Source organism: Electrona antarctica (assembly GCF_951216825.1).
Source record: "Electrona antarctica genome assembly, chromosome: 20".
In the NCBI taxonomy this organism is placed as follows: domain Eukaryota; kingdom Metazoa; phylum Chordata; class Actinopteri; order Myctophiformes; family Myctophidae; genus Electrona; species Electrona antarctica.
In genome coordinates, this window is record NC_136801.1 from 17488558 (window position 1) to 17501850 (window position 13293).

Sequence of the window (13293 nt, forward strand, 5' to 3'; positions counted from 1 at the left end):
AGCTAGAATTAATCTCCGTCTGGGGTTTTTGGCCGACAGTTTACAGAAACATACAACTTTAATTATGTGCAATAACCTGTGAAATCCGCTCGGACACGTTAGGCAAGACGAGAGCTTGTGTCTTGTGTGAATTTATGAGTTGTGTTGAGTTGGATTATGAAACAACATGGCTTAGTGGAAAGAAACCAAAACCAATGGTGGTCACTCTCTGGACCTAAACTAATTGCTCCCTGGAAAGCTATGACCAGAATGAAAGACAGAAGCTGTGTGTGTGTGTGTGTATTTGGGTTCATATATATATCTTCGTCCCAAAAGGACTTTCAAACTAGGAAGGGTATGGCCTGGTCAGCCTGCAATGACATGCATAAGATCTTGTTATCCCTGCATAGTAAGATGTTAAAAGTATATATATTTAGGACGACCGTTGAGCCGATTCTACTCTATGGCTCCGAGACATGGGCACTTTCAAATAAACTAGAGAAACGGTTGGATGGCACTTACACCCGCCTTCTAATGAGAGCGCAAAATCTGTCTTTGAAGAGCCACCCATCGACTAATCTAATATACGGCAACCTTCCCCGTGTTTCTTCACTAGTCCGATCCAGAAGAACACAGTTTGCCGGCCACTGTTACAGAGCTGACAATGAGGTTATATCTTCCCTTCTTCTCTGGAGTCCTGCCTCAAAGCAGACCAGAGGTAGAAAACTGTCGTTCCCTGATGTCATCGCTAGGGACACAGGCATTAGTAAGCAGGAACTGGGGATGGCAATGAAGGACCGGGAAGTCTGGCGTGATATTGTGAAATCCACAATCTCGACCGCGGTCGAAAAATTATGATGATGATGTGGTGTGGTGAGTCCAGAGATATGTTCTTATTAGACCTTAGCCTAGAGGAAACCTTTATGACCACGGCCATTAAATACCAAACACTTCTACATTCCATCTCAGAGCTGGGCTATAGGTGCAGACTATTTGAGTTTATTTGGCAGCCTAGGACATACCCACAGATTGGTTGTTAGAGAATTCCAGCAACTTGGGTGCCCAAAAAGGAGGCAAAAAGGCTAGCAAAGTGCATTGCTGCCTCTGCCATAATAATTGGTTGCCGCCACATATGGCAGATATGCTGTTACTTATAGAGCGCCGAAGTCACTGGCTCGCTCATCCCCCGGTTCCAAGGGGGTTATTTCTCTATGGAGAATAACATTAAAATCGTCTCATATAAGAATTGTGGTTGAAAAATAAACAAACCGTCTCTCCGATATTGTTCGGGAGGTGTCTCTGTATCGTTTACGACAGTCAGTCACTCAAATTTGATAGTCTGTTTCTAGCAAAAAATTAACTAATTCGGCAGCAGTAACATTAGCGTTTTCTCACAGTTAGTTGTTTCTTCATATCCATATGAGTGAGTTTATTTTTACAAACAGTTCTTATATGAGGCAATCTAAAATCCCCCTATGGTGATTATACTACAAATAAAAAAAGTACAAAGAACCCGTGGACTTAGCGCCCTCTAGCGATATTGACGTCAGACTTTGGTGCTCTATACCCATAGAGTACTGAGTGATATTGTATCATGAAGACATATAACATGGTTTTGTGAATGTAACCTTAACTGTAACTTTAATATTTGTGTCCTTATATGCTCTCCTTTATGTGGACATGACTGTTAAAATGTGCATGCACGTGTGTAGGACAGCAAACGAGGCCAGCTTCATCACAGACACCTCAGAATAATAAGCTAAGACAGAAATGTAATGCAACACAGTTAGCACTCTCTATCCCTCTTACATCTACTGGCTGCACTACAGGGACCTGAGACGACATATTGCAGAGACTTGTGACGGCGTTCCCTGAGAGTAGGTCGCACTTAGCCCGGTGGTGCTGCCCTGGCTTGCTACGCTATTCCCCTGAAGCTTGCTGCTACTAGGCCTCCGTGCCAACTTTCAGCACAACATCTGCTCCCTGCGACAGAGAGAGCAGAAAGAGTCGGGTGGGGGTGTGAGAGACAGAGAGAGAGAAAGTAAGTAAGAGACTGCGGTGGAAGAAGTACTCATATTTCTTACTTAAGTATCTGTGCGTGCGTGCGTGTGTGCGTGCGTGCAGACATAATAACTGGGTAGGCCAGTGCCCAACAGGCACCTCTCTAGTAATGTAAAAATACTGTTTCAAGTAAAAGTCTGGTATTCAAAATGGACTTGAATGAAAGTAAAAAGGTATTGCCATCAAAATACACTGAAACTAGCAAAAGTAAAAGCAAAAATCATTATGTAGAATGTCCCGTGTTCACAATGTATACAAATCTTTTGTAAATAGAAAATCTACAAGCTCACAGCGAGCCGCAAAGCGATGTGTTATGAACTTGAAGATCAGCTATTTTCAAATAGCCAAAGTATAGTCCTATATAGAGCGTCGCAGTCCCGCCCCCTTTCATGACGACGCCAGGCCCAGAAAATAGTTCCCACTGCATTTTTCCCATAGACATTTCAAAACGTATTTATTTAAAGACCTTATAAGCGTCGTACAAAGCCAACTCTTGTCGTGACAAATCATGACAACAAACAATATTTTGGACCAAACAAATAATTACAAAGAAGAAAAAAACGTTTTCTTCTTCTTTCTAATTATTTGTTCAGCCCGAAAAATTGTGTTTGTTTTCATGATTTGTCACGACAAGAGTTGGCTTTGTCCGCGGCGTAAACATCTTTAAAATACTTTCTGAAAAGTCTATGAGGAAAATGAACGGGATTTCTTTTCCGGGTCTCTCGAGGGGGCGGGACTGCGACGCTCTATAGAGATGAAGTGGTTAATGCTTGTTTTGTAACAATAATAATCAAAATCTACAAAGTTTTCAAATATTTGTAGTGGAGTAAAAGTACAATATTTGCCACTGAGATGTTAGTGGAGCAGTAGTATAAAATATTGGAGATACTCCAGTAAAGCAAAAATACCTCAAAATTTACTTTTTTAAGTACAGTACTTGTATTTGGTTATTTTCCACCACTGGAGAGACAGAATGGAAGAGAGAAAAGAATGAGCGAGCAGTCAAGTCACCCTCAGATTCGGTTCATTTCACAACCAACAGCTCTTGTGATGAGAAGCAAAGTGCTCTGAATGCTAACCCGACACCATGGTGAACTAAGACAGAGAACTGAGAACGGCAGTGACTCTGTGTCTGGGATTGGGGAGGATTCAGGGTTCGATACCGCCGCTCCTCCTGACTTCATTTATGTGTCCTCGAGGACGACACTGAACCCCTAACTGCTCCCAATGAGCAGGTCGGTGCCTTGCTTGGCAGCCTCCGCTGTCAGTGTGTGAATTGTAAAGTGCTATGTGGAGGGAAAAAAAGGAAAAGGAAAGCGGACCATTTAAATTCTCTGTAGGTGTATAGCCTGGGATCAATACCATTTTTCGGGTTTGAGATGCGGTATGGAGTGGAAAGGACTTTACGCCATCAGGTGTCCGGAATCCGCGAGGGGAACCTTCGGTGCCGCAACGGAGACCGTATGTAATTCCGACGGAGCATTATTCCGACATGTGTCCCGCCTGTCGGACATGCGCTGCTCCCGTGCTTGCGGTTATGGTTAGGTTAGGGTTTGAGGTAGGTTGTCGTTTGTCGGACCAATGACTAGTCTGAACTACGCACTGCACCCGTGCCGCGCAGCTCCAAAATGATTCCACTAGTTTAACAGGTTAACTGCCACCTGGTGGACGCAAGAGCCAACGCTAGACTGCCGACCCGGATCTACTTCGTTTTAGTGTGTTGCACGCTGGATACACATCCGGTTTGGGCGGCCATCTTAGATGCTAAATAATTAGCATCAATGTTAGCGAGCTAAAATGAGTCCATCCTTGCTCTAGAAAGCGCCAATGTTCAAATCGAGATCACCGGATAATCAGAAAAGACCTCAGAACATCACACGTTTTGTCAAAACCATGGAGAGCTCCTTAGATTTGGTGTTGTTCAGCTTTTTAGTCCACCTGTATACAGAAGTGAACGGCAGTGCGCATGTGCGAAACCTGTCTAGGATCGCTGAAGAAGGAAAGGCCAGTTTGACATCAATAATAAAGCTTATCTTTCTGATCTCACGAGCAGTTATTTTGTTAAAATATTTACTCAAGTACTGTATTTGAGTACAAATTTGAGCCTATATTTTTTTCTTGTACTCCACTATACTGTACATCTCAGAGGCAAATATTGTACTTGTGTAATCTACTACAATTATTATTACTACTTACTTTCTGCATTTACATTGTGACGCGTTGTGACCTTGCAGATCTGCTATTTTCAAAGAACTTTTGATTGGATACATTTGAAAACTTTTTTTACTTTTGGTACTTTATTTTTTATTTTATTTTTATTTTTATTTTTATTAAATGTTGATGCCAATACTTTTGTACTTTTACTCAAGTAAATGTTGAATATCTGACTTTTACTTGCGGTTCTAAATTGCGGTACTGATACTTTTACTTGAGTACAAAATGTGAGTACTTCTTCCATCACTGACGGTGAGGTTCATGATGACTGAAAGAGTGTATCGCTTGAAGGGCCCGACAGAATTCCTGCAATGTTGATGAAAGGTGATTCATAGCCTGTATAGACGAGGGGTGTCAAAATGGCCAACATCCGTCTCGGGGATGATTTTAGGAATAACAAAACGTATTCATGATAATTTAATGATGTATAGCAGATAAATAACGGATGCCCCGCTCTAGCCACCATATCTCCCTGTAGCACTGTACAGGTATGTCACCTGCTGCGCCGCCGGTACTTGTGTATTCACTACTAAACCGGGAAATCATCTGTGTCGTTCTAGATTTCTGCGTTGGCTATTCAAACATATCACATATACAAGCTCACAGTGCTTCACATCGTGCCGCGCTGCAAGCTTGGGCATCTGCTATTTTTGAAAAAGATCTTTTTTAAATATTGAAAAAGTTTGAGAACTACTGATTTAGAGAGCATTTGCAGAATCGTCACTCATATCTCCCCCCCCCCCCCCCCCCCCCCCCCCTAGTCAACACGTGCCGTTTCAGTCCCCCCTTTCCAGTCTAACGTTTGACTCCGTGGTACATCGTCCCAACTGAGTCGCCCACTTGCCGTCTTGGGAGTGAGAGTGCGTCGTCTCAAACGCTGTGCCATGTCAACTCCACAATCAGAATGATGAAGGTCCCCCACGTACCTTTCTTCAGCTGGATGTTGAGTCTGCGTCCCGTCTTCTTGAAGTAGGAGGAGCCGCTGGTGGGGTTGGCGCTGACCCGGCGCTGCAGCGAGGGAGACGACGTCTTGGAGGCCGGGGGTGCGTGGGGTAAGGTGGCGTAGCGGCGACTTGGCTCTGGGGTGCTCCCCGCCAGAGGACCCTCTGGCGCCCTCCCACCCTGGTGACTGTGGGTATGGGGGGGAGACGGAAAAGATCAATATCCCTTTTGTCACTTAATTTCACTTTCATAATTGTTGCATACATACACACATACTGTACACACAGACACATACTGTACATACATACATCAATACAGCTGTTAGCTTAGCAGTAGGGCTTAAAACCGTAGCCCCCAGTGACACAACTATTGCTTTAGTCAGTAATGGCTTTTTTCTGCAAACAAGTGAAACAAATGTGTCAAAGACTGTGCAATGTTTTCTTCCCATTTTCATTGACGGGCTTAATATTAAGTAGCTATCCATTACTTATACATTTCCTGAAAGCAAATCTCTTAATTACTGCCAAATGAAATTAAAGTGTTATTCACTTTTCTTTGGTTTGTAAATGTCTATTTCTGCAGCGTCTTCTGTCTTTAGGTATATTCATGTGACTGTGAAAGTGGATATTAGACATGCCAAGGGGCGCATGTCTCTTCTATTCTACTCTGTTTCTATTGGATATTAGACATGCCAAGGGGCGCATGTCTCTTCTATTCTACTCTGTTTCTATTGGATATTAGACATGCCAAGGGGCGCATGTCTCTTCTATTCTACTCTGTTTCTATTGGATATTAGACATGCCAAGGGGCGCATGTCTCTTCTATTCTACTCTGTTTCTATTGGATATTAGACGTGCCAAGGGGCGCATGTCTCTTCTATTCTACTCTGTTTCTATTGGATATTAGACATGCCAAGGGGCGCATGTCTCTTCTATTGGATATTAGACATGCCAAGGGGCGCATGTCTCTTCTATTGGATATTAGACATGCCAAGGGGCGCGTGTCTCTTCTATTGGATATTAGACATGCCAAGGGGCGCATGTCTCTTCTATTGGATATTAGACATGCCAAGGGGCGCGTGTCTCTTCTATTGGATATTAGACATGCCAAGGGGCGCATGTCTCTTCTATTGGATATTAGACATGCCAAGGGGCGCATGTCTCTTCTATTGGATATTAGACATGCCAAGGGGCGCATGTCTCTTCTATTGGATATTAGACATGCCAAGGGGCGCATGTCTCTTCTATTGGATATTAGACATGCCAAGGGGGCGGGGCGCATGTCTCTTCTATTGGATATTAGACATGCCAAGGGGCGCATGTCTCTTCTATTGGATATTAGACATGCCAAGGGGCGCGTGTCTCTTCTATTGGATATTAGACATGCCAAGGGGCGCGTGTCTCTTCTATTCTACTTTTTTCTATTCTTCAACATCGTCTCTATCGGGTGGAAACCTCATTATGCCCAAAATAGTGTCCAAAACAAAAAGCAAAAGTAGCAGATCGACAAGCTTGTAGATCTGCTACGTTTGATGCTTCTGTTTGATGCTGTAGTTACTATACGCAAAACACACAACAAGTTCAAATATGGAGATAAGAGGTTCCTGCCCGACAGCACCGCTATACTCCGTCACAGAACCAGTTGACAAACAAAATACAGTTAAGGATACATTATAAGTCACGCACACACACACACACACACACACACACATGTTATTTACGACATGCAGACGACCAACGCGCCAACCGACACGGTACAAAAGAGACAGTCGAGCGCACTTGTGGTTGTTGGTGAGGATGGGGTGGGGTCCCGTGTTGGTGAGGATGGGGTGGGGTCCCGTGTTGGTGAGGATGGGGTGGGGTCCTGTGTTGGTGAGGATTGGGTGGGGTCCCGTGCGCGACGACATCCTCTGCGGGGTGTGTTCCAGCACGCCTCCCACCACCAGACTGGAGCGTTCGCCGGGCAGGAGATGCTGCTGCTGGGGGTGCTGCTGCGGGGGGTGGTCCTGGCTGAAGCGGACCCGGTTGCACTGGGGCGAGCCCACCTCGCCCTGGGCCGACAGCACCTCGTACTGGCTCTTCAGGGAGGCCGGGACCACGTGGAAGAGGATGAGCGGGGTGCGCATGGCCTGCCGGAAGATGTTCTGGGCTCTGGGAGGAGAAGATATCAATCAGCTAGCAACAGTGGTTCTGCAACATGGGGGTCCTCAGAGTTACTACAGGGGGGGGGGTGTCAAATATTTGTGTGATTGGACGTTTTTTTTTTACAAGTATTAGTATTAGCAAAATAATATATAAAAAAGGGAGGGAGAGAGAGAGAGAGAGAGGTTAACTTGGCTAATCATGGGGCTAATCTCAGTGCAGCATGCCAGCAATCGACGACAGAAAATTACATTAGCGCGATATCTCCAATTACCACCATCAAGAGAAGAAGAGAGGGATGGATGGGAAATGATGAGTCAGCTAACAGTATAGTCAATGAGTAATATCATTATTTCTATACTATGGTACAGTACACTGCAGTATATTATATTCGGTGTCGTGCAAGTGTGTGTGTGTGTGTGTGTGTGTGTGTCTCTCTCTCTGACCGAACAAGGCTATCATAGCACAAAAGCATCAACAGTGTGCATAATGACTGGGGAAATGCAGCGCAGATATGTTTTCAAAGAGCATCACACAGACACTTCATTCCTGTGTGTGTGCGTGCGTGTGTGCGTGCGTGCGTGCGTGCGTGTGTGTGCGTGCGTGCGTGCGTGCGTGTGCGTGCGTGCGTGCGTGCGTGCGAGAGAAGCAAATAAGCCGCGACAGTATAGCTCCACACAGGTCGTTTCCATACACAAACAATTGTTTAGTCTGTATCGTCGGGCCACACTTAGCATATAGATAGTCCTGAGCCGGAGGAGTGAGCCGCACCTTGATGACGGCGGAGAAAGGGAGAGGGCTGGAGAGGGGGGGGTGATGGGGAGTTAGGGAGTCTTGGAGTTCCCAGGCTTCCCAGGCACAGCAATGACCCCACATCACAAAATGACTTATCGACGATCGCTAAGCCTCTCTCAGGCCCACAATGAGCGGCACTTCATTTCAGCGGCGCTATAGCTTACTGCCCTGGGATCTGATTTGACTGCAGACCCGCCACGTCTTTATTCACCACGTCGCCTGTCGGGCCATGAAACCTCCCATCTCCGTATTTTAACTTTTTGTGTCTTCTCGGAAATTAACGCCCCCCACTCGATCATACTACGGCGTAGGGCATTCACTTCTAGTCATTTTTACTAGTTGACTAGTTGCCTAGTTTAATAGTCGACTAGTCGACTAGTTGTTTAACTACCTATTATGTAAAAAAAATAAAAATAAAAAATAAACTTTTTTTTTTTTTTAATAAATATTTGTACATTTAAAAACTGTACATTGGTGACTATAACTATAATCAACCTGATCTTGAGGCCTACAACATCGGGAAAAAGATTTAAAAAAAATACATTCTTTTTTTAATTTGTTTTTTATCAACTAGTCAACTAGTACCAACAAGGTCGACTAGTGGATTTACTAGTCGACTAGTAAACTAGTCGACTAGTTGCTTAATGCCCTACTACGGCGTCACACAAAAGTATCAGAAGGAGCACATCCGCAAGCTCGAAACGTGACGACACACATTTCGAGCTTGTAGTTCTGCTGCTTTTGATGCTTTTATTGTATTTGAATCCAGAACAGTGACAGTTTTGGACATATGAGGTTTTCGCCGGACAGAGACGTTATGCTAATCTACAGATATGACAGTGACTACTAGACAGACCATGGCATAATGTGATTCAGTGTGTGTGTGTGTGCGTGCCTGTGTGTGTGCGCTTACGAATGCACGTGTTGGTGTGTGTGGCTCTGACACTCCAGTAATCAGCCACCGCGCACACAGCTGATTGAATAATAAATTACCCTATCAATGCATCATTACATTCAGTTAGATTAAGCGCCTCAAAATATTTACCCATGCAAAACCATCTAAGGAGATTAGAATATCACTTTAAAGAGCCCCGCACACAATCAAGGGGGGGGTGTGGGGGGGGGGGGGGGAGAGAGAGAGAGGTTTGAGGGAGGGAGGGGTGAAAAGTTTACTTCCTTTTTATGCACAATCACAGCCACCAGATGCATTTGGATGCCGGTGAGGAGGGTGTGCCTGCGTGTGCGAGACGATTCAAAACATTGCTCCCTTGTGGATTGCTAGTGTAAGCCTCTTTCACAGTAGAAGAGCCTTGGAAGCAGCTGGGATGTTTACTAATGACAATAGCGCCGTTCGACAAACGCAACAGAAATAAAAAATAAATAAAAAGAATAAACCAGCCACAACAAACCAACACTCCAGTGGCTTTCCACAGAATCTGATGAGCAATACATTAGCATAATGCGGCAAGGTAGCCGTGATAGTCGGGAGGAGGAGGAGGAGTCTCGTGGGCGGGCAGGAGCGTGTCTCGTAGCCTCGCCAAAGTTTATTTTTTCGGGAGGGATTCTGGCAATGCTCGATCATAATAAAGTGAGGTCTTATCGACGGCATAGGGGTGTAACGGAATATTATTTTTGCTTGATTTAACGCATTAAGAAGACCTGAGGCCGATTCTGCACATGGATGTCTTCTAAATCTAAAAGATAGTGACACGCTGTGAGCTTGTATATCTGCTATTTTTTAACAGTCGCTAATATCTAAAATGACATGGATGCTTTCTGCATTGTTTTACAAACCATTATAATTAAACACCGAAGCGCATTTCCTTGGCTTATAGGCCTGTGAATTTCTTCACAAATAGCAGATCAACAGACTCATGGCGTGGCATCAGGCGTGGTATAAAGCTCGTGAATCTGCAATCAAAGCAGAAATAAATACCCCCCCCCCCCCTCTCTCTCTCTCTATCATTAGCAGGCAACAGCGCAACACTATCTCTCTCTCTGTTTCTGGCACGACAGCGCCCCTACTGGTACTCATGAGTCACACATGAGTCACACACATTAACACGAGTCACATAAGTAGGTGAACACGGACATTGCTGTTCCTTGGAGTGGTTGCACCACTCAAAAATACATTGTTAAACAGAACCGCCTGTACCCCACTCACTGTCAATAAAGTGATCGTGAGTTCAGCATATACTGTACACTTTTACTGTATAGCTATATGAGCCCATTGATTTACACAGGATTACCTGCAGTCCAGGATGGACACACTTATAGGGCAGCACACACACACACACACACACACACACACACACACACACACACACACACACACACACACACACACACACACACACACACACACACACACACACACACACACACACACACATTGAGTGGAATGTGATTGTGAGGCCAGTGGGTGTGGTAATGGTTCATTTATCATTCGCTGCGCACCGCGGTGCCACGTGTTGTGAGCTTGTAGATCGGCTTTTTCGATCACAGGACACGGGTGTGAAAAGAGGTACACATCAGGCTTATGGAATACGCAGGGTGCCTCCTTATAGACACACAGCTATAAGTACACACAGCTGTAGGTTTTTGCAATAAGCAGTGATGGAAAAAAGTACTGAAATTGTTTACGTAGGTAAAAGTATCAATACTGCAATGCAGAAATACTCTGTTACAAATAAGATAATCAAAATTCACTTGAGTGAAAGTACAAAGGTATTGCCATCAAAATATACTTAAAGTACCAAAAGTTAAAAGTAGTCTACTAGCTACTGTATATGGAGAATACCCCGACTAAAATGTGTAAACGTCTTTTGAAAATAGCAGATCTACAAGCTCACAACGTGTCGGATCACAACGCATTTTGAGCTTGTAGATGGGCTATTTTTAAATAGCCAACATTTTAGTAGTGTTGAAGTGGTTAATGTATACGTTTTGTAAAACTAGAAACTAGTTTTCAAAAAATTGTAGTGGAGTAAAAGTACAACATTTGCCTCTGAGATGTAAAAGTATTGAAAATCGGAAATACTCAAAACCTCAAAATTGTACTTACAGTAAGTACAGTATTTGAGTACATGTACTTACTTTCCACTTCCACCACTGGCAATAAGGAGATCAAAATACATTTGAATAAATGTATACCCTCTGCAGGAGTACTTCTTCTCACCTTTATTCAATAGACGCTGCCCATTCCCCTTATTCACCTTCATTCAATAGACGCTGCCCATTCCCCTTATTCACCTTTATTCAATAGACGCTGCCCATTCCCCTTATTCACCTTTATTCAATAGACGCTGCCCATTCCCCTTATTCACCTTTATTCAATAGACGCTGCCCATTCCCCTTATTCACCTTTATTCAATAGACGCTGCCCATTCCCCTTATTCACCTTTATTCAATAGACGCTGCCCATTCCCCTTATTCACCTTTATTCAATAGACGCTGCCCATTCCCCTTATTCACCTTTATTCAATAGACGCTGCCCATTCCCCTTATTCCCCTTTATTCAATAGACGCTGCCCATTCCCCTTATTCACCTTTATTCAATAGACGCTGCCCATTCCCCTTATTCACCTTTATTCAATAGACGCTGCCCATTCCCCTTATTCACCTTTATTCAATAGACGCTGCCCATTCCCCTTATTCACCTTTATTCAATAGACGCTACCCATTCCCCTTATTCACCTTTATTCAATAGACGCTGCCCATTACCCTTATTCACCTTTATTCAATAGACGCTGCCCATTCCCCTTATTCACCTTTATTCAATAGACGCTGCCCATTCCCCTTATTCACCTTTATTCAATAGACGCTGCCCATTCCCCTTATTCACCTTTATTCAATAGACGCTGCCCATTCCCCTTATTCACCTTTATTCAATAGAAGCTGCCCATTCCCCTTATTCACCTTTATTCAATAGACGCTGCCCATTCACCTTATTCACCTTTATTCAATAGACGCTGCCCATTCCCCTTATTCACCTTTATTCAATAGACGTGCAGAAATATATTGGTCACTTTATTCTTATTTCAATGTCTTTCTTTGTTGACCTACTGCAGTGGTTCCCAAACCTTTTCATGTCAAGGACCCCCAAATTCCCCCCCCCCATTAGAAAATATATGCCAAGGACCCCCGTAAGAGAAATATTTTTACAGCTCCAGCAGTGACTTTCAACCATTTTCATTTCAAAAACCTCCGGATTGACCTGAATTAGGCTACGGTCCCCAATTTCTATCGCCGGCACCCCAATGTATACTGTAAATTCTCTGAGAGTCTGAGTTATAGACCCATTTGGTTCTTAACTATCATTTAGCTGAGGACCCCCTGGAACTCCCTCAAGGACCCCTGGGGGTTGGAAACCACTGACGTACTGTTCAAAGCGCAGGTTGCGTATGTCCCCCATGTTGATCTTCACGATGCAGTCGTCCTCCTGGAACAGTCCTTCCTGCTCTGCTTTGCCCCCGTGCTCCAGACGCTTCACCAGCAAGCCCAGGGTCCTGGTGGGGAAAAAAGTACTAATTATTTACTTACGTAAAAGTATCAATACTGCAATATAGAAATATTCTGTTACAAGTAAAAGTCTGGAATTCAAAATGTATTTGAGAAAAAGTAGAAAGCGAAAGTACTCATTATACAGAGCGCTACATAAAAGCAGTGCATTTAACCACTCGACAGCGAGACGATATGCACAGTATAGAGCACATGCTATGCTATGTTCACAGACTACACTCTGAGGGACTGCTGATGACACACATGAGTCTCCCTACAACTTCAAGGCCTGCATATATTTTTCAAGCTTAGATGTTATCCTATAAAGACCAAGACTGTATAGATAGAGATAGATGAAGAGGACAGGGTTCAAGTACAGGGAAAGGACAACACTGGCTCATGGAACCTGTACACTACAGGGATTATTATATTACTCCATTGCAGCTAGAATTAAACCTGCCAATCGCTGAGAACAAAGTGGTGTTTCTTGGTAAATGGTAAATGGTGCATTTATATAGCGCCTTTATCCAAGGCGCTTTACATAGATTGTGCATTACATTCACCCATTCATACACCGATTGCAGCGGAAGCCATGCAAGGTAACAACCAGCACATCGGGAGCAATTTGGGGTTCAGTGTATTGCCCAAGGACACTTCGACA

At 44.0% G+C, this 13293-nt stretch overlaps 1 protein-coding gene across 2 annotated transcripts in view; it reads right to left on the reverse strand.

Moving 5' to 3' along the window:
- The window catches only part of LOC306913465 (partitioning defective 3 homolog), a gene marked incomplete at its 3' end in the record, with an annotated part of 531789 nt that overhangs the window by 247187 nt on the left and 271309 nt on the right, over positions 1-13293 (reverse strand). For both annotated transcript variants that reach the window (XM_079490132.1, XM_079490131.1), the window contains exons 8-10: positions 12515-12640; positions 6975-7346; positions 5181-5368 (exon numbers count right to left, since the gene is read on the reverse strand). In XM_079490132.1, the coding sequence (XP_079346258.1) occupies positions 5181-5368; positions 6975-7346; positions 12515-12640 (686 nt within the window). The remainder of the gene's footprint in view (positions 1-5180; positions 5369-6974; positions 7347-12514; positions 12641-13293) is intronic.